Source organism: Lissotriton helveticus, chromosome 1_2 (assembly GCF_964261635.1).
Source record: "Lissotriton helveticus chromosome 1_2, aLisHel1.1, whole genome shotgun sequence".
In the NCBI taxonomy this organism is placed as follows: domain Eukaryota; kingdom Metazoa; phylum Chordata; class Amphibia; order Caudata; family Salamandridae; genus Lissotriton; species Lissotriton helveticus.
The window spans coordinates 241,529,336-241,556,443 of record NC_136058.1 but is presented as its reverse complement, the minus strand read 5'-3'; the positions used below and the strand labels follow the sequence as shown (position 1 = coordinate 241,556,443).

The 27,108-nt window shown below is 44.5% G+C and overlaps 1 protein-coding gene across 1 annotated transcript in view; it reads right to left on the bottom strand.

Annotated features, from left to right (window-relative positions):
- Positions 1–24,968, bottom strand: part of LOC144800360 (vitamin D3 hydroxylase-associated protein-like) — a 352,351-nt gene extending 327,383 nt beyond the window's left edge. The window contains exon 1 of the mRNA XM_078671675.1: positions 24,711–24,968. Coding sequence (XP_078527801.1) covers positions 24,711–24,920 — 210 coding nt within the window. The 5' untranslated portion in view covers positions 24,921–24,968. The remainder of the gene's footprint in view (positions 1–24,710) is intronic.
- Positions 24,969–27,108: the final 2,140 nt, after the last annotated feature.

Genomic DNA, 27,108 nt, shown 5'->3' with positions numbered 1-27,108 from the left:
GTCTATGCCACTCAGGATTAACCAGGAGGCATGGAAGATGAACAAAAGAATTGACAATGACCTTGGATGTGCACCTGTGTGGACCAGGTTACTCTGTGGAAGACCAGAAGCCGTTCATGAGCTGTCCCACGTTGGAGGTTGAAAGTTGAGGGGTCGCAGTCCGTCAGTAGCACCAAAAAGCCTTGGCAACTGCAAACAACGTTAGAAGCGAAAAAGGTGTAGTGTCGTGGCCAGCAAGGTCCAAGAGACTCACCACAAGCAGGGGAGTCAGAGTAGGCCCCAAGCAATCAGGGGAGCCCACTGGAGTCAAAGAAGACTCTCAACAGGACCCACAGGCCAGAGGCACTGGAGTCGCAGGAGGACCTCTAGCATCTCACCAGAGATGCAGGCCCACGGTGCAAGAAATGCAGTGGGGATGAAGATCTTGCGCACACGAGATGATTGAGGTTGATGCAACTTGGAGCCTGAAGATCTCTGAGGAAGAGAGCCAACAAGCCTTTGAAATGAAAAGACGACGCAGTGCACAATGGTGTGTTTCCTTTGGTTCCTATGAGGGATACCGGCCTTAAACTCAGTGAAAAGTTAAGGCAGGCCTCAAGAGAGATCAAGAACCACCACCTGTGTTGCTGAGCCCTTCAGAGTCCAAGAGAGCCCAGGATCAGCAGACCGGTCAGCTCTGTTGTGGTCTCTGCTGATGCTTGGAAGTTACTACTTCACTTCAAGGGAGATTCCTTCAGGTAGTCCACAGGCCTTGGGAGTATCCTGTATGGAGCACAGGCACACATGTTACAGCAAATGAGCAGGAGTATGAACCAGGAGCAGCACAAGTCTTCCCAGACTTGAAGCACAGAGCAAAGTTCAGTGAAGTCCAGAGTCCCCAAATGGTCGAAGAAGAAGTGGTGTCTTGTCATGGATTTTGCCATGATGAATCTATGGACCCACCCACAGGTAAGCCTTTAAGTACCCTAAGGAAAGGATTGTGATGATTCAGGGGTCCCTCCCAGGGGAGTGCTCAGACAGTGGGTAAGATACTCCCATGTCCTTTGCCAAGTTACACATCAGAGCAGAAGCCAACTCCTCCCTGAGCTGGTTTGAACTGGAGTATACAAGGAGAGTACCAAAAGTGTCCTTCAAGCAGACTGAGTGGCGCTGCTAAGCGCCCCCACCCTGTCCTAATACACTAAGTTCTGACTGGGAGGTGATCACACCTCCCTGTGATAGGATACCTATTGTCCTGCCTAACTCTGCTCGAGCTTGGCTCAGCAGTCGGAGGGCAGAATCGTGTCTCTGATCGTCAGCAACCATTTCTTGCTGTTTGGGTCTCGAAGACTGTTACCGGGAGCACAGAGGGCCTCCCAAAGGAACTTTACAGTGCACGGAATCATCATATCTCCCACACCATTTACGGTGTTAGGGTATGTTTCCAACATGTTTGATATCAAACACAACAGGGTTTATTCCAGCCAGTTTAGAGATGGTCATCACGTAATGACGCATGGCCACTCTATATATCGTAATGGCTGATGCACTTACAACCCGGGAGAATGAACTCCAAAGATTGTAGGTGTGCCGTGCTCATACAGGAGCACCCTCACATGTAGAACTGAGCACCCTGCCTCCAAGATTGAAAGGCCTGCCTTAGGGGTGACTTATAGGTTTTAAGTGCAGTGGCCTCAGATATAGGGAAACCTATATCTGTAGCAAGTGGTGCTAGCACCAGCTTACACAGGCTGCAATGGCAGGCTTGTAGTCACAGTTTGAGTGGTCTCCCATGGGTGGCATAATACATGCTTTATCCCATGGAGGACCCCAGGTGTACGTATGCCCTGGGTACCTCAGTACCATCTAGGAAGGGACTTGTAAGGGTACACCAGTAGTCAATCTGGGATGTGCCCAAGTACTCACCATAACCAATTTAGAGGAGAAAGCACAGAGACTGGGGTCCTGATAAGCAGGATAGGTGGAGAGGTGTGGTGTAGGGGCCAGGGCAGCTGACTTCAGAGCACAGGGTCACGGTTTGATCCCGGACTCTGGCGGCAGCTCAGCTCAGCACCATGTGACTGGGCAATAGCTCACGCAAAACGGGATTCATGTAGGAATTGCAAAAAATATTGCGATTCCTACATGTTCCTTATTTGCGATTAGCAAATTGCTAATCGCAAATAAGGAATAACTCCCCATGCATTCCTATGGGCCTACAGGCCCATAGGAATGCATGGGGAGTTATTCCTTATTTGCGATTAGCAATTTGCTAATCGCAAATAAGGATGCGATTTCAAGGGTGCAGGGGTGTCCAAAGGACACCCTGTAACACCCCTGAAATGTAATCTACATTGGTGTTGCGCACACACATGTCCAAAGGACATGTGTGTATGTAACATGCAACTTAGAAAAATGCATTTAAATGCATTTTTCAAAGTTTTTGCTATTTACCACGAGGTCTGACCTCTCGGTAAATAGCGGCCCAAAATTGCAATTTCGCAATTTTAAAATGATTCATGAATTGCATTTAAGGAATCTCAAATAGAGATTCCTTAAATGCAATTCTTCGCAAATGTGCGAATTCTTTAATAGCGAATTTTGCATTTGGGATGATGAATCCCAAATGCAAAAATTGCACTCGCAAAAGGCAAGATTCTGAGAATCTTGCCCTTTGCAAGTGCAATTTAGCTTCATGAATCAGGCTTTTAATTTCCACAACGGCCCCAACGCCTTGAGACCCGTAAGGGTGAGTGGGTCGCGCTTTACAAATACGATTTAAATTTTATTCACAATTTTTAGTCAGACTAGTCAGAAACAGCATAACACCAGGCAAAAAGTGGGGGCAACGAAAAAAGCAGATCCTACTTTCCTACAATGACTATAGCTTAAATTCTCGCAAAGCCAAGACCTATTGCATTGCAAATATTGGTTGTTGTTTACAAGTACTCCATGCTGTGCTTTCACATTAATAACTGTTCTGCTCCCTTCTTTAGACAAGCTGCATCTAAAGAAAAGGGTGTGACTGCCATTAAAGTGAAAGTGAGGTACGGTGTGCTTTTACAAAAAAAAGCATTTGTTTGTCAACTTGCGCTGCCAAGGCTCGACCTAAAAAGCATGTGACCCACATCACCACCTACAGGTGTTTATTGCCCAGAAGTAAACACAACACTCTCTAGGAACATGAACAACTTCATCAATCAAATTGATGTGCCCGTGGTGTCAGCCACCAAGAGTCTAGAAATGCTCATTCCACGCTCCAGTAAAAGTTAGTGATGAGCAGGGGTCTGAGGAAACAGCTACGAGCAAAAGACCCATGGAAATAAAAGCACTGTATATTACCACACTTTTAATTTTATTAAACAATTGACGGTTCAAAATGTAAAATTTACAAAAGTAAGAACTTAGTTTGTGTGCCATGTTTCAGACTAGGGTACAGTAAATGACAACAGGCTGTGAGTCCTGAGCTTGGAAATGAGATGCAGGTGTACCCGGCCTCTGCCCCAACCAACTTGGGATGCAGCCAATCAGAGACCAGATGGGGGTTCACCCTACCCAGAGGGACGTACGGGCCACACTCTTTTGAATGAAGAAGCGGAATAATAACAAGCATTGCATTAGCCAATCGGTCTCGCCTTTGGGACCTTATAAGTGTTTAACCAGAGCTATTGACTTTGCCAATGTTTTTACTTAAAAAGAATATTTTATGTTAACATTCAGTGACCAAAAGGTGTCTTATGGTGCCAAATAAATGTTTTAAATAAAGAGATGAGATGCAGTGTGAAAAGGAACAAACAACCAGCGCAAAAAAATGACAGGCGGGTGAACTACGAAAAAGAGAAAAGAGAGAAAATGGTATGAAGATAAAAAGAAAAAAAAATTCATGCATAGACAAAAATGGAAATGTAGAGAAACTGATGTGCAAAAAGAGAGAAAAGAGTTCTGACATTGACGCAGAAATTCGCACGTGGAGGAATTGACAGAGCCCAATGAGCACAACAAAAAGCAGTAAAAGGTCACATGGTCAAGTCGACAATTGCAACATCCTAAGAAACACGTTTCCCTGTAACCGCTGCTTTATCCATGCCCCTCTACGCCCCACTGTTCTTAAAAGAAGTGTTCACCGGAGGTGCCTTGCCAGTAGTATGCATGAGGCAGGGCTGCTGAACCGTGGCATTCCCATGGCGTTAATTACATGGGCCACGCCCCTTTGACAGACCCCTCAAATCCTAGTTTTTTCATAACATATAAAGCCCTGGGTGGCTCGGATGTCTGGGCTGTATGAAAGAGTCAAACAAGGCACGAGGGGGCTTTAGCAACTTTGTTTGCTGTATGCTGACAAACGGGGGCTTTTGATCTCAAGAAACAGGCATTATTCCATTGAAAAAAAAATGGAAAGGTATTCTCAAACCCTTTTGCTTTGCTTTCAAGGCGCTTTCACTTCTGGAAGGGGAGGGGCAAGTGAGCGGCAAGGTGGATGCATACTAAAGGCTTTCTGGGCATAGGCCTTCTGGGACTTGAATTTTATAAATCGCCGCTTGCTTTAATTTATTGATTTCCAGCTAATTTGTATCCTGCCAAGTAATTTTCATTTACAACTAGAGGTAAATCGATGAAGCACAAAGGAAGCAGACAAAGTCTACACTAAAAGGATTGTTATTTCCAATTAGCCTGTTTGGCCATCTGCAGTATGTTGCGCCTGAGAAACCCGTGCAATAGTTTTTTTTTTGCGCACTCTGAGGAATGTGGGCCAAGTAACAACTGAGCAAGATGCCACAAAAAAAGTGACATACAAAGACAGAAAAGGTACTTGATATTTATAAAAGGCACTCAGTTGAAAAGGTCACGTTACGCCTTGACAGAAACCGCTATTTAGGTTTAAAAGAGTAAACAGAGTTTCATGGAATTAGATTGTATGCGCCTACTTTGTGTTATGCGCTAGCAGCCCAAAACTGAGTAATACCAGGAGAGGATTATCATATCAGGGGAATAGAGGGTGGAAACCGAGCTGTCAGTGGCTGTAAATAGTCCTCCTGGTGCCTTGCTGCTGTTCTTCTTAAGCTGCAAGTTCATGTTCATGTTTGTTCCTCTGTGGATCGCTTACATTGTGACAAAATGGGTTTACATGATGATATCCCATGGTTGTCATTGTAAATCCTTAGGCAATACATCAAACACGAGGTTAGATATTCAAACCTGTTTATCCGCACTTATAAACAAAAGTGATTCTCATAACACCATATATTCCTGCGAGTAAATATTGATGCCAAATGAGTAGGTGGCAACATGAGAAGATACGATGTGAATATTAGTTATCAGCAATGCGCATTAATATTCTTAAGGCGCTTATTGGAAACTAGAATAAAGAATCACGACAAAGTATAGTTTGCAAGTGAAACTCTGATGTGAAAATAAAACATGACTTACACCTAGATAAAACTACAATTCCCATAATTTTAACTTCGTTTTTGTAGTTTTCTAGGCCATTTGACCAATTCGTCACGACTTGTAAAAAAATCCATCGGATTTATCTGTAAAACTACAATACCCATGATGCTGGTTTCGGGTTGTAGTTTTCCGCGTCTTGTGCTGTTTACACCACGTGATGTGACGAATGTTCAAAATGGCGCTCAGACAATACACCGGCGCCCCCCCAGTTTGCTTAGAGGGACGTCCGGTGTACCGACAGGAAGGTAAGAGCCAGGGGGCGTTTTTGACTAAGTGGTGCACAATGCAAGAATAACTGTTGCCCTGGGATACTTATTAAATTTAAGCGCGTAAGGTATTATAATAGAGTATCGACTTGATATTCATATAGATGCGCTTTCACGATGTGCAAATATTCGTACATTTTCAGTTTATGGATCTGACTGCAGATAAAACTTTACACAAACTTTTGTTTTATCAAGCGAGAAATAACACATGTCCGTTGAAATAGATTACATCGACTTTTCAAGGAGTTGAGTCAAACTGAAAATTGTCGCTTTGACATTTATTTTTGAAGAATAAGCAGACAACATTAGAGACTAATTACAAACAGACAAATTTGTGTCATTAACAATTTGTCAAATAAAGAAAGCAAACAGATTGAGATAGACTGAATGTGTGATAGTTACGTGACCTGCTGGTGTGAGTTTCAGTGTTTTGTTTTGTGTTTTTACTAGAGCGGTGCTGCTCATACCTGAGCAGCAGCCAGGTGGGGTGATGCTATCCCTCCTCCAAAATTAGGTAAGGAGGCTATAAATTAGTTTTGAGAAAGTGGTGATTTATTAACCATCTCGGTACAGTTAAATGTCCAAAATGCATGGCTAAACGATATGTATATGCCTCTCTACGAAACTACTGTGTTCTCATTTGTAATTGTGTGTGTTGTTTGTTTCCTCACTGATCACAGGGGAGAAGAGTGAACAAATATGAAAAATATACAGGTGATATTTTTCCTTTTCATACAGTAGCCATAAAACATCAAGGTCCTGAAGAAAGCAGTGACATGTTTAGCGTCACAATTGCTGAAACATGTTGACCCTACTGGCCAGTAGATATTATGTTAAATCTGCTTGTTTTTTTCACGTTTTAATATTAGGAGTATTGAGGGTACCTAATAAAATACTTTTTTCCACTCAATAACTACCTAATTTTAACATAGCACCCTTTTCACACATTTATTTTTGGCACTGTAAAAATCAGCTACCTGTAATGAAAACATTTTCCAACTTAAAACTTCGGTTTTTCTGAAGTTGTATTTCTATCAACACCACATTGATAGATATACTGCACCTTCTCCTGGGTAAGGAGAGCCCTAATGATGTAGGGCGGTATCGGATAGGAGCTGATGGGCACTTTTTTCAAAATTGAGAATTTAAGTGCAGCATGACACATAGTCACATTTATTGGTTCATGAGACAGCATTCCTGTTAATGTGTTCACAGTGGTTTTGTAGTTTCCCTTGACCCCCAGATACTTTTTTCGTTTATAAGTGCTTCATGCAAAGCCAGTCTCTGGTGAGACTGGAGCAAAACGAGAGGGCAGCGATGACAGACCCTACTGCCATAACAAGGACTTCAGTGGAATTGTCACAACCTGGAACAAGGGGCAGTCTATAGTGGCACAGGGTGGGAGCAGCAGTGCTCCAGAGTAACGGGAGAGAGGAACTGAGGAACAGACCCGGGGTTACGCCGATGTGATGCAATCGCAGGCCAGATGACTCTCAGCAGTGGGCATTCACAAAACAGAAAAAAAAAACTGACGCTGTGAACCCCCACATCTTCACCCCACAATGCTATGTGGTCTTTTGGCTTTAGTTTTACAATGCGCCATCTTTCCTTAGATGAAAGCAGAATGCTCTTTACTCTCTTTTGTGTTGGGGTTCCTGCGATCTGTATCATGCTTAGAAAGGTAGTGGTTTGCCAAATAATGTATAAACTAGCAGTGCCCGAACGACAGGAGAACGGAGGGGCCGTTTAACCTCTGGGTGTGAGGGGATGGCTCATACCATGAAGCGGGAGGGGGAAAAGCAGCAATAAAAATACGGGGAAGGCTGGGTATATGTGGACACTGTAAGTGGTCAGGAGGCGGAGCAAGAGGAGAAGGTAGGGAAGATGCAATGAAATATAGGTACTGAAGCTGCGCACACACCCACAGTGTATCACAAGCAGGAAAGACATTAAAAAATAGTCCCCCAAATAACAGATAAATAACCAAAGCATAATAATACAGTACTTGGTCATATATCCATGGGATGAAAAAGTAAGACAGAAAGGAGGGACACATAGAAGGATTGATCACTAGCAAGTAAGGATTTTTAAAGAGCACAGAAACAAATAAATGAAAAGCATTGGGTGGACTGAAAGCCCACAAAGTATATACTAAAGTACATACAAGAGTGCTTGAATGCTCAACCTAAAAAGGTCAGCTCACAAGCTGTTCTACCCGGAGCAAGCAGTGGCGCGAAATCCAGCAGCTGAATGATGTTGGTAAAAGGCGCAAAAACTACCATAATCATCTGGCAATGCTGAAGTCACCTTGATTGGGGTGAATAGGGAGAATTGTTTTGCTGGGCAGAGAAGCCAACCCCTTCATTGCCTTTGCTCTACGAGCAGGCGTCCAAGGATGAGAATTGTAGATAAAACCCTGACTTAACACAGCTTTGGGGACTAATAAAGGAAGCCACCATCTTGAATTTGTTTATGTATTAAGCCTTCAGAAATGTAAAAATGTCCAAAGAGAAATTAATCAAAAGTTGGTGTTATATGCCATCAGAGTTTTTTTGTAGGGGGGTCTGGGCTTAGCAAGAGTGACAACAGAGCGGGCAACTGAGGGAAATGTAACCGTTGGAAATTATAACATTTAACGGCAGGCCTTGAAGCTCCCAGGGCGATTTGAGCAAGTGCAGGGCTGAATGCTCAGCAAACGTGGCAAGAAAAGAATACGATTTACAGGCTTTTTTTACAGAAATAATGTGAAGCTCAAAGACAGTGAAAACAGGACCAATGGTGTGAATTGTTTTTCTACAAGAAAAAAGTAGTCCCTAAAACATCCCAAGATAGTGAGCAGTGTATTACTACAGTACTCGGCTGCTTCTCTCTCGAACGGTTAAACAAAGGAAGTGGAATGACAAATGCATGCCATGGACAAATGGCAAGAAAGAATAGGAGAGCAACGATGGAGCCAGAAAATGGGAAGCCTATGGGTGGGCTGAAGCTCACAAAGTATATGCAACATGTCTCGAAGAGACAGCGCAAGCACTGTCCAGCTCTGTCACCACATGAATCATCAATCATCTCTTACAATCACTCATTCATTGTTTCAGTAGTTGTAGTTATCTCTTCCAATCCGAGCACTGGAAGGATATGTAGAAGGTACACAACTGTATTTTTGACACAGGCAACACATTGGAATTTGGTATTGGCACTCTTGTAAATCAATTATCTTCTGGGGCAGCCCTAAGTGATGCAAAAAATGGATAGGCATGCGAGGGAGGCAGACATTGTCTCGAATATCATGAAGAAATTGTGGAGGCTTCTGCAACGCACACCGGCCCAAGTCAAATCCAGCCAATATGTGATGAAAAATGGTGGGGCAGCACAAATCTGACAAACATAATATTCCATTAGCTACTTTTCTTTTTTTGCAAAAAAAGAAGTTTGATGAGAAATATTTAAAAAGTTCTATGATGGCATGGAAGTAGAGTAGGCCTCAAACTGAGGTGGTTCACTCAGAAGTTGGTCAGCTAACACACTTGATTCTGACCAATCATCCTACTCGTCCTACTGTGCTGTTTCAGGAATTATGTAATCCTGTGTTATGAAATGTTGGTTCATTTTGGTCATGTTCAATCGCTCGACGTTTTGAGGCGAGATACTGGTCCTTCTCACTGTAACAACTGTGCCAGCTGCACTGAACACACACTCAGCAGACACACTGGCTACAATACAAGGCAGATAATTTATTGACAGTCTGTTGAGCTGTGGCCGTTAGAGGATCATCCCATACTAATACATCAAGGGATTTTGATCCACATAGACCGCTTCTGGGTCACCCAGATATTCATGGAACATCCTCTGAATGGTCTTTGGTGGTCATTGGTGCTGCCACTTGCTCAACTGCTTTTGCCATTGACTCTGCACTTTCAATGCAGAGGTTCTGGACAATTCTTGTGTTCTTGATGTTGTTGCCGTCGGTGTTCTTGTTGCTGGTGTTGGCTACTGTGAGACAACAGGACTGTCACCTCTGAAAGTTGAAGTGGGCACCCTAGAACTGCAGAGTGGGACTCTAAGTTCCAGTTGTTCTTTTTCCAGGTCTCTGACAATCCACCTCTTGTATTTTTAAACATACGCTTTAGAAAAAGTAATGAAAGTGGGCGGAAATGTTTTGTACCATGCATCGAGTAGAGTGGCAGAAATGTACTCTTTGAATGAGATGATGCAATTTTGCCATCCTGCATTACACGCTAAGAGAAAGATTAAGCTCTTAACCAAGGCATGCGCTTCTGGGTTTTAATTCACACCTGCAAGTGTGACACCTTTTTAACTGGTCCAGTAGCAAATGCAGCAACGGGATAGCTTGGCTCATCATACTTTACTCCTTGCTAACTTCCCGTGTGAAGACTTCAAAAGGAAATAGCATCTGTGTCCGGCATTTGACTAGACACCATTTGTCTGCATCGATGGTCATCGCTTTCCCAATTGCAGCCCTTCCTCTTTGAATGGCATAGTTATTGATCAGTCTGTACTGCTCAAACCTAAGTTGCAATATATTATAGGTTGCGTTCCTATGTGTTGGCACCTCCTGTGCCAGGGCGTTTAATGGTACTCTATTAGCATGCTGAGTAATCCACTACTGCTTCCTGGCTTTAAAATATTAGCTGAAATGAGTGCAGACTCTTTTGCAGGTGGTCAGTATATTGCTGACTATGCCTTCTCTTTTAGAAATTCGTGCACACCCAGGTTGATGCAATGCTCCAAAAATAGCCACTGTCTTGCCATGGCCTAAATATGTTACTGCCATCGTCCATGGCAACAAATCCAAATCTGAGACCTCTGGATTGTAGCCATTCAGTCACCTTGCGGTTAAATTCATTCAAGATGTTTGCAGCTGTATATGAGATTGTGATTTGATAATAGACATGTAGTACACTGCTGTTGAAGAACAAGTAGATAAACAGAATTGTGTATAGATTTGGGTTTGTTAACTAAAATGACTGGTCTGGTGGTCTCTGAAGAACCCCAAAAAAGGAGTGGACCATAAAGGAACCTTTCATTTTCCTTGTTGGAGATATGGGAGCCAATGATTCTAAAAGAGGAGATTCTTACACGACAGGAAGCGTAATCTCCAGTTCTGCTCCTACTTCGGGAATAGCTACTATTGCTGGCCGCGGCTGCTGTCCACTTTGCTTTGTTTCCTGAAAAGATTGGGTACTACTTTGCGAAAGGGGCAAATCAAATTCAGTCACTGCTTGTTGGCGTCACCATGATTGCATTGTCTGCCTCACTGACAGACATGGTCTTTGACTTAAGTTAGAGTGGTGCTGTAGATACAGGAATGCTGCTCTCATGTTCCTCCCCGGGAGGTCAGTCTGGCAGGCACATGATTCCTGAATAAATTGGTGGAAAGCGGCTTCTTTTCACTGACCACTTTTTATGGGGTCAATTTTCTTTCGGGCCATTCTTAAAGATGTTAGTTGGCAGTGGCACTAAGATGCACAAGCGGAAGAAATTGGAGGACTGACATCACAGTACAGGCCATCTGTTTGGCAGTACTGCGGGTGATGTCTCTTCTTCTCTTGTGCACCTAAAAGCAAACAAGCAAGACTAGCATTGACATAGCCAATAGGTCTCGCTTTTAGGACCTTATAAGTATTTAGTTATGCAGCACAATGTTCCCATGGGGCACAAGGTCAAGACTGATTTGCATATGGCTGGGTTCAAACTGGAAAGGCATGGTGAGCAACAAAACGATGGATTTAGGCCCAGATCTCTGTACTGGGGTGAATGTATGACATTGTTCTGCATTCTGTCCATCAACTGTTATTTTTGCATTTGTCACCCCGAGTGGGACGGGTATGCTCAGACGTGAGTCCCGTGCTCTCCATGCCACTGGAATCAAGCTATCCTGGCTGATGAGGGCTGAAAGCCCGAAACTGGTCCTAGGATGCTTGTTTCCAGTCCAGGGAGGACCTGGCTTGGCTGTTCGAGCTGGACTGTTCCATGGGACACAAAGGTCAAGACTGATTTGCTTATGGCTGGGTTCAAACTGTAAAGGCACGGTGAGCAAAAAAAACGATGGATTTAGGCCCAGATCTCTGTACTGGGGTGAATGTATGACATTGTTCTGCATTCTGTCCATCAACTGTTGTTTTTGCATTTGTCACCTGAGTGGGACGGGTATGCTCAGACGGAAGTCCTGTGCTCTCCATGCCACTGGAATCAAGCTATCCTGGCTGATGAGGGCTGAAAGCCCGAAACCGGTCCTAGGATGCTTGTTTCCAGTCCAGGGAGGACTTGGCTTGGCTGTTTGGGCTGGACTGTTCCCATGGGGCACAGGGTCATGAATGATTTGCATATGGCTGGGTTCAAACTGGAAAGGCATGGTGAGCAAAAAAACGATGGATTTAGGCCCAGATCTCTGTACTGGGGTGAATGTATGACATTGTTCTGCATTCTGTCCATCAATTGTTGTTTTTCCACAATATCCTTGGTGCAACAACACCAACCATTGCATGGCTTAACACTTATAAGGTCCCAAAGGCGAGACCTATTGGCTATGGATTTCCCTTTTCTTTTTGAAACTCGGGAGCAGGAACATTGTTGTGGTGCCACCATGGCTCTGAGTGGACGCTTTATCAATATTATTTACAAGCCATAGTTGATGCTTATTTATCTTATGTAACTAACAACCATTGACAAAGCCAATAGTCCTGACTTGGGGTAGTTATGATGTTACTTGATGTATGATATATCTGGATGCAATGACAGTAACAGCAAAATACAAGTCGGACCGTACACTATGCTAAGCACAGATTTTTAGCACACAGGTTTTAAGACACACCCTTAATTACATTGGCCACGCTCATTTGAGAGGACCCCCCCTCCTGATTGTTCATCCCATTTAAAGCCCTGCTATCATACAAAACTTAAGAGAGACTGGTTTCACCTGAGGAGCCTCATGGCAACCCCTGAACCTGGGTGTGTTTGTCTGACTTTTGAAGGTTTACAATCCAGTTTTGTGAAGGCAGACAACAACCCATTGCTAAAAGAGAGAAACGCCACCGAGTAACTGACCAAGACGGATAGTGAAACCTCGTACGTCCCTGCTACAATCAGCTAAACTTGATGAGGAAAAAAACTTGCCCAAATTCAAGGTATCAAACGCATCTCTTCCTGTGAGCTCCTGGAAATGCCCTTCACTCACTCCATCCAAGTCGTGAGTCCCAGCTTCACAATGGCACACGTGGTGGCCTTGTACAAGAACCAGTTGACGTGATATGCCTGGCAGCACAATGGAGCATTTCCCAAAAGATGGCTTAAGGGAAGACTTCACCAAGAATAGATGGCAGCCCGCCCTGAATGTCCTTTTTAGAAATGTATCCAAATAAACTTTTTCATTTTGTATCAAATCTTCCAATAACCTTCAACCATTCCCCAGAAAAGGGAAGCCGCGAGGGACTCTCCAAATAAAGATATTTAATGACCTAGCTCTTATCGCAATTGTGACTGGATGTCTGTTCCCGCTGTGCTGTGACCCTCCCGGGACTTTGGATTTTTTACCTAACTCAAGATTCATTCAAATCTCCTCCAACAAAGTTCAAAGAAATGCCCGGAGGTGAGACGTGTTAACATGGCCAGTCACAGCTTGCCGGAGAGGGCAGTGGCTACAAGGAATTAAGCAAAACAAATATTAGCCAGCCAATAGCAGACATCAGAGCCAGTGCGGCGGTTGGAGGGAGGGTTCACGAGGATAGATCGAGGCAGCGAGCAGAAAGATAGTGAGACTCAAAATAAGTAAAAACTCGCACTAAGAGGCAGACCAGTGTAAAACGACTGAAAGCCCCTACAGAAGTCAGCAACAGCAAGTAAGAAAACAAGCACGCACGCGCCACAAAGGGGAGGCGCGATTCACTTGCAGGAGCAAAAATTGCTACCATATGGTGGCTCTTGCTCCTGCAAGTGAATCGCCAGAAGTGCACGCGTTGCTATTGAAGGCAATGGTGCGCGTGCACTTGTTTGACTGAAAAAACTAAGCAATAGCAATAGGTCATTTTGCCTGTGCAGCGCATGCGTGCTGCGTAGGTGAGACCTAAAAACAGGTAATAAAATATGTCATTGTTGTAGTTTAAATCAGTACAGACAAAGGAAATATTAGTGTGGTTGGTTGCTTAGGTAATAATAAACCAACCAATTTAAAAGTCAAAACACATCCCCATACGATAAAATGTCATTTCTAATCAGGATAACTCAACACACAGATATAGCTCTCTGCTTTATGTCCATCTATTCTAAAGGAGACACCTGTGGCACTCAGGGTAATGCAAGGGTAAATGAAAAAATAATCTTTAAAGAAATGTTTAGTGTGCACATATGGCCGGAAATGTGTTACTGGGATAGGAATAATCATTAAAAAAATGAATGCTGTTGATGTGTCTGCAGTACACCGAAGCCAGGGTGTCAAGAAGGAAATGGAATTATAACTAAAAAAAAATAATTCTGTTGCGTGGCTGGGCGCTTATATTGGATGATCAAGGCAAAATGAAAAATACATAAATTAAAACATTTAAAACAATTAATATAAAAAATGTAAATAAAAAACAGAAATGTAAATGCAATTATTTAAAATAAAAAACGAAAAATTAAAATATGCTTTTTAACAAAGTAATAAAATTAAAATATAAAAATAAAAAACAATCAATAGTTGCTAATATGTGTATGAGAGGGTGAGAACAAACCTATTGTGAGGCAAGTATGTGAAAAAAATGCAAAAAAATGCATGTAATATATATGCCGAAATCATCAAGAACATATTCTTACGATACATACAGTGCAATTATCCTCAAGCATATTATTTAACTGATATAACATCCATCCATTGAAGCCTATGACAAAGGCACACTGGCTGGATGAACAAAATGGCCGCCAGCCACATGGTCAAACAACAACAGCAAGCAAGGAGGCATGGGGAGCAAAGAACACATGCAATCCTATGGGAAAGGCACACTGGCTGGATTCACAAAATGGCTGCCAGCCTCATGGTCAAACAGCAACAGCGAGCAAGGCGGCATGGGGAGCAAAAAGAACACACTCAGGCTTATGGACAAAATGAAATGAAAATTAACTGAGATATAATAAACTTACAACAGCACACATCCTCCCAAGGCATCAAATATCACCCCACAAATACACGTTTTGTACAAAAAACAAATGTGAAATACAAAAAAAGACAATATTTTTTATTTAATCCAATGTACAGAACCAGGGCCAAAGATGCTGCCAATATCCCTAAATGATGCTTTACAGCAACATATACCATAGAAACTGTTGTTTTTATGCACTCATGACTAGTATTGGCTTGAACCTACTGACTGGATGGCCCATTGGCAAACTAGTAAAATAAATAAATAAATATAATAAATGTAATAAAAGTACTGAACTGTGCAACACTGTTCCTTTAAAAAAGCACAGAAAACAACTGCAAAAATATAACTAGGCACCTACTAAAACTGCAGGCCACTCACCACAATAAATTGGAAAAATTGAATAAAAAGTACAAATAAATACTGGTGCATTCCCTCTATCAAACAAACAACACCCATATACAAGAGTTTTTAAATTTGTTTGTGGAATCTCAAATGCAAAGTTCTTAAATCCAATGTCATATATGCAGCAGGCAAAGAGAGTCTTCCTTCCAGTTCTACATCCAAATGAAAAGTGACTAGGAGATGAACAAAGCACTAGGAGGAGCCTGCTGGACAGGAACAGAAAGTTGGAGTCTCTGGGGCACTGCATTACTGTTAGGAAAAAAAGTTTTAAAAAAAAGCTTCTCACACTAAAAAACAACTTGAATGGCCTGTTGGAAAAGAAAATCCACTTGAAAACCTCTATTTCAGTAGATTTAGTTGCTTTGCAAGAGGAGCGTGCCCAATGCCGAGCAGCACTATATTGGCATCGTCATGGCCGGAAGCCATATGAGCAGGTGCAAAATCGTGTGCTCACTCTCATCCGGAGAATATTGTGCCACTCGTGAGCAGGCACCAAAAACAAATCTTGAGTGCCCAAATGGAAACAGAAACTTCGCTTCGCGCAAGAAGGCGGAATCTAGGAACTCCATTGGGGAGCGTAGAGTACCTGAATTCCAAAAACTCCTTGAGCTGAGGTTTTGGCCTAAATATTATCTTAACTGCAAAGGAAAGAGTATTTTCAAACCAAATGCACCAGTCATTAATGTAATACAACACATAATGGCCAACATTTTTTACATGCAATGCTACAGGGTTTTATGCAGTGCAGGTTGGCCAAAGGTTTCTTGGCGCTTAGCGGTGATAGCTTGAACCAACAGAAATACACAAATACCTAGGTAAACAGGTGGCCTTTTAGTAGCTACCTTGTGATGTATTCCTATAGGTTCTGTATAGATCCCCCTATTCCTGACCCTATTCTGGTTAACAAATTAACTAGCAGCCATCCCATGATGCAGAAACCGTTATCTGATTAAGCCAGACCACGGCACAGGAGCGCGTTATCTGATTAGGTCATAACGCTTGCCATCTAATTAGGCAAGCAATATTCCTCCAGCCCCTGATAAGGCATACGGAGTTCTCAAAACAAATCAAACCTATGACAACCTGGGAAAATCCCTCCGGCCATTGTTTTGATTTCTCAAAGAACTTCAGTAAAAGAATGTGCTAACGACCAGCTCGTATGACATCCTTATTGACGTATCTATGTCCATCCTTACGTCAATCTCGGCACCTTACAGGTATAAATATTACCGACATTGCCTTAAGCAAACACACGCGGTGGTGACGAGATCGGAGCAGCGAGACTTGCCGAAGCCCAGCAGAGAGCGAAGCCCACTGGCGCTGCCCCGCCTTCCTGACGTGCTGAGAACGAGACGCTGCCTTTCTCCTGCCGAGAAATCCAGCTCCGGCGCTTCCGAGCAGCCCTTGCAGGCAGCTTGGAATATCGAGACCACAGACGAGAGATACCATCCCTCAACCATCCTAGATCTCAGGTACAGAACTGAATAACCCCTTGCAGAGAATTCTCGAGTCAGTCACTTGGCAAAACAAACTTAACTCAAACTGCTACTTTCTACTCCAGCCCACGTATTAGGCTTAGGTCAGGTACACCGGGGTAGGCGTGGTTAGAAGCACCAGTTGAGTACGATTAGTTAAATGTATATGTGTATGTATATATTCTATCCATTTTAAATAGCATATGGCTTAGAAACCATATCAATGCTTTTACAGTATTATTTCATAATTCTGCTTTTATTGTATGCACTTTACTTAACCATAAGTATTGCAATAATATCGATTCATTTCTCTTGTACGAGAAAAGAGACTGATCAATAAATAACATCTTTTATTGAACACGCCCGTCTCTTCCTTTTCTCTACAATCTGGTGAAACTAAGAATGCACGTACTGACTGAGTAAAATAAGTTGTCTTTTGTTTTCACACGACTCTAGAGATACACTCTTGATTAGGGGAGAGCAAACTTGTCATGTTCTATGGTTGTCAGAAACTAAATCCCTTCTTGTCTATCCAGGGAGGTTCAACTCCTCCTTGCCTATTCGAGAAAGTTTCTAGTGAACTCTGAGCTAGCTGGCAAACCCAAAACTTTAAGTCTAATATCGACAGTAGTAGACCTAGTTAACGTCTGGTTTAGGTCCATACTATTGGAGGTATTATTCCAATGCGCAGAGCCTATTGGGATAATAGGAACTACACTACAACCTTAATTTCAGATAGTTCGATCTCTGTTTCAAGTAAGGGTGAGAGAGCTCCAAAATTTGGAAGCTAAGTAGTATAAGTGCCTGCCCCCTATTCTCACTTTCTTGAAGAGGATCGTAAAGGATGGGTGCGAGTATAGTGAGAAGGTCTTTCATTAATAAATTGAGGAGCTCGGTTATTACATGAATTAAAATCCTTGCTGAGTGCCTCAAACTGTACTAGTTGAGGCCCCAGGGGTAAATTATACACTATATTGTCATAGAGGGGTTTTGGTTACGTTCACAAATCATTCTTACTCTGCCTTGTGGTTTATACAATGTCACCAGAGCGCCGTAATTGCAATACACTGCAACATATTACACATGAACTTGTTACATATTCCCTACCAATACGTACATATTTACATGCAAATGGAAACTTCATAAAGAGCTATGCAAAAGTTGCAATGCAGCAGATACAAAGACCAGTGGTGGCTGACACAGATAATGAATGGTGGGCGGGTGGAGGGTTTGCAGGGGGCACACGCAGGCAAGCAAGTGACGGGGGGATTAATAATTAAAATAAAATATTTAAAGCCTTACCTGGAGTTCCTCACCCTCCTCTCCTTCAAGTTCCTGGTCCCAGCAGTCTCTGGACAGCATCACAAACTCTTATCCAATCCCTTCACTGCTCTCAAGCATGAGAGCAGCAGAGGATTGTTCTGAGCGGACTGGATTAATGCTCGATCAGACACAGGGAGTCTGTGCTGTTTCTCCAACCCGGCTATGCAATCAATACATCTGGGTTGGAGAAACCTAAGTGTGCATGTCAGTTTGGCCGTCCTAAGACTGCTGACAAAAGTGACATGCACACTTAAAAGTGAACCTACCACTCCTCTTCTCCCCCCCCAAGGTCTGGCAACACCGCTCCCTGCACACGCTGGCTCAGCCAGCAGCAAAAAAATAAAATGATAATAAAATACTGTTTTATTTTTCATCTGAGGGCTCTGGGCCTTTGGGGAGATGCTCCTCCACCATTGAGGAACCCAGAGCGTCCAACTCCTGCCCTTCCAATCAGAGGCCACCGACATAATCTGCGGCGTCCCCCAGGGCTCATCCCTCAGCCCAATGCTGTTCAACGTCTACATGGCCCCCCTCGCACAAGTGGCCCGCCAACACGACCTCAACCTCATCTCCTTCGCCGACGACACCCAGCTAATCCTCTCCCTCACCAAGGAACCACACACTGCCAAAACCAACCTCCACGAGGGAATGAAGGCCATCGCCGACTGGATGAGGAACAGCCGTCTGAAGCTGAACTCGGACAAGACTGAGGTACTCATCCTCGGACCCACCCCCTCAGTCTGAGACGACTCCTGGTGGCCAACCACACTGGTAACAGCACCGACACCCATCGACCATGCAGGCAACCGAGGATTCATCCCCAACTCCTCCCTCTCCATGTCTAAACAGATCAACGCCGTCTCCTCCTCCTGCTACAACACCCTCCGCATGCTCCGCAGGATCTACAAGTGGATCTCGACCGAAACAAGAAGAAAAATGACACAGGCCCTCGTCAGCAGCAGACTGTACTATGGCAACGTACTCTACGCAGGAATCCAGGCCAAACATCTACGACGACTACAACGCATCCAAAACGCCTCCGCCCGACTGATCGTCAACGTCCCCCGAGGCAGCCACATCACCCCCCACCTGAGAGACCTCAACTGGCTCCCCATCGACAAGAGGATCACCTTCAAACTCCTCACCCACGCACACAAAGCACTCCACAACGCCGGACCATCCTATCTGAACAGCAGACTCAGCTTCCACACCCCCACCCGCCAGCTCCGCCAGCCTCGCCCTCGCCGCTGTCCCCTGCATCCAACGAACAACCTCCGGCGGCAGATCCTTCTCCTACCTCGCCGCCAAGACCTGGAACACCCTCCCTACCCACCTACGGCAGACCCAAGACCTACTCGCCTTCAGAAAACTCCATAAGACCTGGCTCTTTGAGCAGTAGCGGCTCCCTCTCCCCACAGCGCCTTGAGACCCTCACGGGTAAGTAGCGCGCTTTACAAGTACTCTGATTGATTGATTGATTGATTGAGGAGCTGCTACTGAAAAAGACACAAAATAAGACTGTGGACCAGACTCTGAAACTACCTGTCGAAAACCCTTTTTAGGTCTTGCAACCTGCGTTGCACTGCGCAACGGTGCACGCGCAGGCGAGAGTCCTTTTGTCTGGGGTTCAGAAATGAACCCTGGAATTGTACACGCTTGTGCTTTTCCTACGGTCTTCTCTGATTGGGCTTGGAGTGCGCGTTTTTTTGTAACAGAATACACAATAGGCCATAGGCAGTTACGTTGCTCCACCCACGACTATTGGTGTCTGTTACGTGCACCAAAGCCCATATGTCTTCAATTATCGTGCCCGGACATGGGCGCTATAAATGAAGACATATGGCTCGCAGAGGCGAGGGTGTTTTTTTTTTTTATGCGCCGCTTGTTTATTTAACTTTTTTCTCCACAGGGAAAATATGTTTCCCATTGCGAAACCACTTCCACTAAACACTCATGGAATATGGAGACATTCCCTTTTGTTTATGATTATGGAAAGGCACTTAATCCTGCCTTTTACGGGAGATGTTTCACTTGTGTTTCCATATTTGTCAATATCCGCAAACTTCAGAGTTTGCAAATGTTTCCTACATTTACACTCCCTTCTGCGGTAAGCCGTCCTTCCCGCCTCGAAGTGTAAACCTACTACTTTGGAGCATCTGATGTATCGGCATACTGTCCATAGCAGTAAGTTACTCTGGTGTAGGTGTCTACATATCCTGGTGCTTTGAATCAGATCCGAAGGGTGTATGGCCACAAATCACGTTTGTAGACACTGTATGTAGGACCTGAGCATTTGCATCCAATACGTTTGTATCCAAATGCGGATTCTGTGTTGTGCCCTAACTCTGAAATGATTCACATTTTTCTTGCACACATTCATTGTGGTATTAACTGAAGAGGGATACAATACCGCAAGGTAGAGGCCCACTTGGCTCATTTCTTAAAAGTGCTATGGTTCTGACCTCTGCAACTCTGGGAGGTGGCATCACCCTAGGGAAACACACAAGGTGTGACAGAAGTTTTACTCCTGTGAGGCCATTTTACCCTCCAATACTTTAGAGGAAGCCCAAGAGCATTGGGCGCATGCCCAGGACCACACATCGGAGATGCGTTTCTACCGAGGAGCCGTATTCAGAATGGGTGCCGAGTTCTCACAAATGGCTATGACAAAGTCTGTAGAAACAGCTGCTCGGCCTTGGCACAGTGACTGCAGAGGAGGCATTTGTCAAACTGGCGTGCAGAAATACCCACCGGCGAGGGGGCATAACAACTTGCAGCAACTCCCCCTGTGTTCCAACCCTTCTGCCCCCTTCCTAGGTAAACACAGTGTGTGTCAGGGAGACGCGTTCTTGCCTCTGTTGTCCGAGTGAATATCAAGCTAGACAAGTGTGTGTCCTTCACTGAAAGGACCCTCTTCAGCTGTCCCCCAGCCCCAACATGTGCGGACTCCTTTAACCAAACACTCTGTCAGTTGTCATGTTGTGAGCTGCAGGTCACCAAGGGACCTGTGCTCGAGGCTCAGGCGGCAACACACGAAGGTCACAGATATTACAAATGGACTCATGGAGTTCATGTTAGTTTACAGCGCGATTCCTCAATCTAAAAACAACTGTTTACATGTATATATTTATAAATAACCCTTATGTTATAGTTTTTGGTGTTATAATATTCTTGTATAAAATGCCACAGACGCTGTTGTTCAATTGTACAGTGAACTAATACCCTTTTGTGAAAAGCGTTTGATAAAAATGCAAAATAAATACAATGTTCGTGCATTTAACAGGATAATTTCCTAGTATTCTCCATGTGCGTCCGTGCCAGGCGGTGCATGTGCGTGTCTGAATGTGTTCGGTGTGTTAACAGTGCACAGCGTGTGAACACGCCTTGTCCGTGTTCCTAGGCACGCAGACGTGTCTTCTGACAATGTTCACCTAGCCGCCATCTCCTTTTCATAACCAGATTTGAACTTCTGACCTCCCCCCAAAAGTAATGTGGTGGTGTCCTAGAGTGATGTGGTGGTGTTGTGAGGCGTGCAGCAGTGTGAGGCGTGCAGCAGTGTGAGGCGTGCAACAGTGTGAGGCGTGCAGCAGTGTGAGGCGTGCAGCAGTGTGAGGTGTGCAGTAGTGTGAGGTGGGAATGTTAAAGAGTCAGTCGTAACTCTGAAGTGTGACGAAAACTAAGATTTAATGGAATCAAAGGAAACCAATACACTCAACTTGATGATGCGCAAATTATAAATATTTGGTGAAACATGATTTCCTCGCATTACAATGTGTGAGCCATTTAGGTTTGATCAGTAAAAAAACTTTGTGTCAGTACAAATATTATTTCAATGGAAAAAGTAAATTTTTTAAATGACAATCCACAACAACACTAGGCTTACTTATATATTTGTGACAGCGTGCTCTAAAATGCTCTAAAATGCCCCACTGGACACACAATACACCCTTACCACGCTCTATGTTGAATGGGTGTGGCGTATTTACTATACATACTTGTGCATTTTTCACAAACCATATTACTTCCGTGATTCAAAATGTACTCCGAAAATCATTGTGGTCGGCTTTTGTCTGCCTCGGTCACGACTCTCACTGTCTGCAAAATACATGGTGCTCAGTGGCTGCGGCGAGGGGCATTTGGGGTTTCTGTCTGCGAGTGTCCCGAGTCCTAGGGGCCTGCTTGGTTGGAGGACAGGAGGCGTGTATCTGAAGACTGCAGGGGGTCTCAGGCATGTGGTGGGGTCCTGGTCAGCGGCTGTGTCTGTTCCTAGCTGGCCCGGTGCTCAAGAGTAGCAGTGAGCGTTTGGTAAGGGAGAGGAGGGGCCCCGGCTGCTACCGACACTGGCGTCAGAAGTTGTGGTGAGAAATGAGGGAATAGCGGGGTTTTTTCATGACTGGCAAGGGTCTGAGACGCTCCGCCGGCCGGGTGGTGGCTTGTGGTGCAATACCACAAACACTCAGAGGCTGTGGCGAGGGTAAAGGGCACATGGGGCTTCTTTATACCACAGTTTCGAGTCTCAGTGACTGCAGTGAGAGCCGCATGGGGCTGCTGTGTGGTCACTCTCCACACCTTGGGTGTTGTAAATTGATTGTTTGTATACACACTGAGCCTTAGTGTTCCACTCTATTTTTAGGCGCATATGAGACACTTATTTAAGGTCTGAAAAATGACACATGTAAGAATGGCACCGTCCCACTCATATCTGTACCCCCTTACTTTAAAAAATTGGACACCTCCCTCTCCCCCATGTCCAAGTCAACCCTATGAGCTTAACAGCTGTGCGGGCAGCCTAGAACCTTGAAAAGAGTAATTGTTTTTTCTGCACAGTGCAGCCCTTTGCGATCATTATACAGTCGGCATGATTTAAGTGAACTAACTCTTCAAGGGGTGAGGGTTACATTATAGTAGTTAAAGAAATATGGTACCACCGCATGTTCATCCTAATCGGTGCTGTTTGAAAGCTTATATCCCAAATAAAAACATTGATATAGATCGAGTGGATAGTTTTTGTGTTTGTTTTATAGCTATACCACTCTGGTTTTGCATTCCAGTCTCTACATTTCAGAATGTTCACTGGCATGCTTGCATCTCCATTAACCAGCATGCCTGATTTCTGGGCTGCATTATTCCTGTTCTCCCCGCTGCACGTTGAGACACGCCATGATGGTTTCTGGACAGAGGGAGGAGGAGGAGAGCTGTGGGGAGATCTGTGGGAAGAGAGGGTGAGGGTCTCAAACGAAGAGGGGCTCACAGTTTCAAACAGAGCTCTCAAGATTCCAGGTTCTACGCGCGAGTAGCTCATACAAAACAGGGGTGCAATCTGGATTTCGCGGCCGCAAAAGTGATCCCGGGGAAGGAATTGAAAGTGATCGCGGAAAGGGGGAAAAAGTGACACGCCGGCAGAAAATGATTGCGAGCGGCCGGCCGCGCTGCAACAAAAGTGATCGCAGGGAGTGGAAGGGAATTGAAAGTGAATGCGGAGAGGGGGAAAAGTGACACGGCCACGCGCGCATGAAAGTGGCCAGATGGCGCCAGGAGCAGCAGTAGTGTTATGCAACTGCAGGAGCACTGTCTGAGCGGAGTAGAGGCAGTGCCGTGTGTGTGCTGTGGAGTGCGAAGGCTGCCATAAATACAAATTAAACAAGAAAAGCGGACATGAAAGGAAGCGTGGGAGGGAACGAGCATAAGAGGGGGAGCAGGAAGTGAGGCCGAGCGCGCGCTGGCGAAAGCAGTCTGCTGCTTTCAAGTCCTATGCCAGATGCCAGCTTCGCGCTTGAATGCCTCACATCCACTGGCCATAATTTGCATTTCAAAGCCCTCTTGTCAGCCTTTCCTGGAGCCCCTACATAAGTCTCGCCGGAGCAATGCGCAAGGCCATTGGCTTAGCGAGACCTAAAAAGCAGGTGTTGCGAAGGGTCCCTATGGGGCTCTCCCTTTTTTTCCTCGCCCTCAGGTTGAATAAAAATCGTAACTCTGCAGCAGTTCCGCCTTTGAATGCCTGAGTTAACTTCGAAGAGACTCGTTATAGTTCTTTCAGTCTCACCATTTAACAAGCATTTGCAATGCAATAGGTCTCGCCTTTAGGCAAGTTAAGCTCTTGACATTGAAAATTACAATGCCTTTTATTTTAATTTTCGTTTTAAAAACATAAATAAAAGGCATCATCATTTACAATGCCAATAGCTTAAACTCGCGTAACTACGAGACCGAATGTATTGCAAATGCTAGTTAATAATACATTTATCTCTCGTTTACCACGTTGACATATTTTGGTCTGAAATTAACAGTTGGGCCATTCACAGGGGGTATTAGAATTCCAGGCTTGCAGCTCAACCCAGGCCCCCATGTTGTTTCTGAAATCGATTGCACTTTGCTTAAAGGAAACGAGGCGAAGTATCATTTCTGAGAGGTAAAGGAACCGCCCAAATAACTCCCTTCCTCCCTCTGCTCCGGATCCTGAGCTTTTTCGAATCTATTTTGGTCTCCGAGTCGTTTTTCTCGGCATTCTAGTACTTGTAGACCCGTTAATCTAATTATACACCCAGTAAAGCACCAGAATACAAAAAAAACAGGACTGGATAAAATTAAATAACGAAGCGAGGAATTGGGCTATTTCAGAATTCTGCAGCCCTAAGGGCATTTAAGAATTGCTCCTATTGCCTTCTTTGCCTTTGTGAAAATACCTCTTTTTTAAACCGCTGAACTGCCCTCTCCATCTCCCGAAGTCCCAGTTCGCCCCTTTTCTTCGCCTCCTCCGTCTTCTTGCGGATGTTTCTCTGCTTCAGCCATCTCAGGGCTACGAGGGACGCCCCCGAGCAGACGACCAGAGCCGAGAGAAAGGTGCGATCCGACGCAAACTCCGGCAGGAGCTCCCGGAGGTTTTCAGGGACCATGGTGAGACTTGTCTCTGCCGCGCTGTCTGATTACAACTGTCAGCGAGGAATGCTGCCGGAGTTAAATCAACTGGCGTGTTGGATGGAATCCAGGACCACCTTACCCCCACCCCCACCTCGTTAACTTTCCGTCCAGAGACTCACAAAACATGGACGAGATTTTCTATGAAGAGATAGTGTTTCTAACTCTTAGAGGGCACAATGTTTTATTTTATTTCATAGAAAAATAGTTTTAATTTGCTTTGATGAATAGTCAAAATATATCCAATAGTTTAACAAGACACTACCCAGATACAAAAGTCTGTGATTTTGCAGTAATGTTTAGCTTTAGTATGGAAAGTGCTTTTAATGGGCAGGTGCTGACTGCTACTGAGTAGCTGCACTACTCAGAACGGCTGATGTACGTGACATCGCAGAGCGTGACACAGCAAGTGCTGACTGCTACTGAGTAGCTGCACTACTCAGAACGCTGATGTACGTGACATCACATAGCGTGGCACAGCAAGTGAAATCACAGGAAGTGACTCCACAACTCCTGACCACGAGAAATGACAACCGATCTTAAGGTGGAGCACATTCCACTATTTAACAAAGTAGATTTTGTGTCAGAGTTGTGCCAAATAAGTGTCACAACTCCAACGAAAAATCTGGGCCTAAATGTATGCATTTATGTTTTAAAACTCTGCACAAAGAAATTGGCAACGAGGAGAAACGTGGTAAATCTGTTCTGCTTAATTGGTTGCAATGTCTGAATTTTGAAATATCCTATGGGTTCAAGGCTGCATGGATCTTTGTGAGCCCAGTAAACTTCTGGGAATAATAATAGTGGTCAGATAACTCTTGAGGTTAATGCACTTGCTGGAGAGATCTGTGTTTTGTCTAGTCCTAGTTTTGAATTAAAGTAGCGTAGAGGGTTAGTTTGTCTTCTGCAAAGCCCATCATGTGACTTGCAGATGACAGAATTTATTTTTATGTAAATGGGTAATTACTGCTTTTAACAAAGAGGTCCTTTTGTTACTTGCAGATCATTAATTATAATCCTTCTCTAATATGACAGTGGGCTATCACGGACATGTGACTCCTACACCCTGTAAACCTCACTGTCTTATACAGCACATCTTGTACATTGATTTACACACTTACATTTTACATAAAGTGCTCGAACCCCCTGTATTAGTAGCTCTATGTTGGACTAGGCCCTTTTTGCAGGTTTGTCCCCAAACTTTTTGCTTCTCCCTCCGCTTTTTCCTGAACTGTTGTTGTTGGCTTTAGGACTTTAGGCACTTTACCACTGCTAATCAGTGCTAAGGTGCATATGCTCTCTGTGTAAATTGTTATCAGGATTCATTATCCATAATTGGCATATGTGATTTATAGGTAAGTCCCTAGTACACTACACTGTGTGTGCCAGGGCTTGTAAATCAAGTGCTACGAGAGGGCCTGCAGCACTCAATCAATCAATCATTTGTAAACCGCACTACATACCCGCGAGGGTCTCAAGGTGCTGGGGGGTGTGGGGTTTCGCTACTGATCGAACAGCCAGGTCTTGAGTATCCTCCTGAAGGTCAGCAGATCTTGGGTCTATCATAGGCTCAGTGGGAGGGTGTTCCATGTCTTGGCGGCGAGGTGGGAGAAGGATCTCCCGCCGGTGGTTGTTCTTCGGATGCGCGGGACGGTGGCTAGTGAGAGGTTGGTGGAGCGTAACTGGCGGTTGGGGATGTAGAAAGAGAGCCATCTGTTGAGGTAGGCTGGGCCGGTCTTGTGGAGTGCCTTGTGTGCGTGTGTGAGGAGCTTGAAGGATATCTCTTGTTGACGGGGAGCCAGTGTAGGGTTCTCAGGTGGGGGTGATGTGGCCGTGGCGTGGAACGTCGAGAATAGGTCGTGCCGAGGCATTTTGGATCCATTGTAGTCGTTTGATGAGCTTGGTCGGGGCTCCCGCGTAGAGGGCGTTTCTGTAGTCGAGTCTGCTGCTGACGAGGGCCTGGGTAACTGTCTTTCTTGTATCTGTCGGGATCCATTTATAGATCTGTGGAGCATGCGTGTAAAGTTATCAACTGGCCAGATTACTTTAATTCTTTTATTGGAAGTAAAGCATTAGAAGAATAGGTAGTGCCAGGAAGCACAACTGCCTAGATCATCAGTCAGGCTCTAACTGACTCAGTAACCCTGGAACTTATGTTACATACAT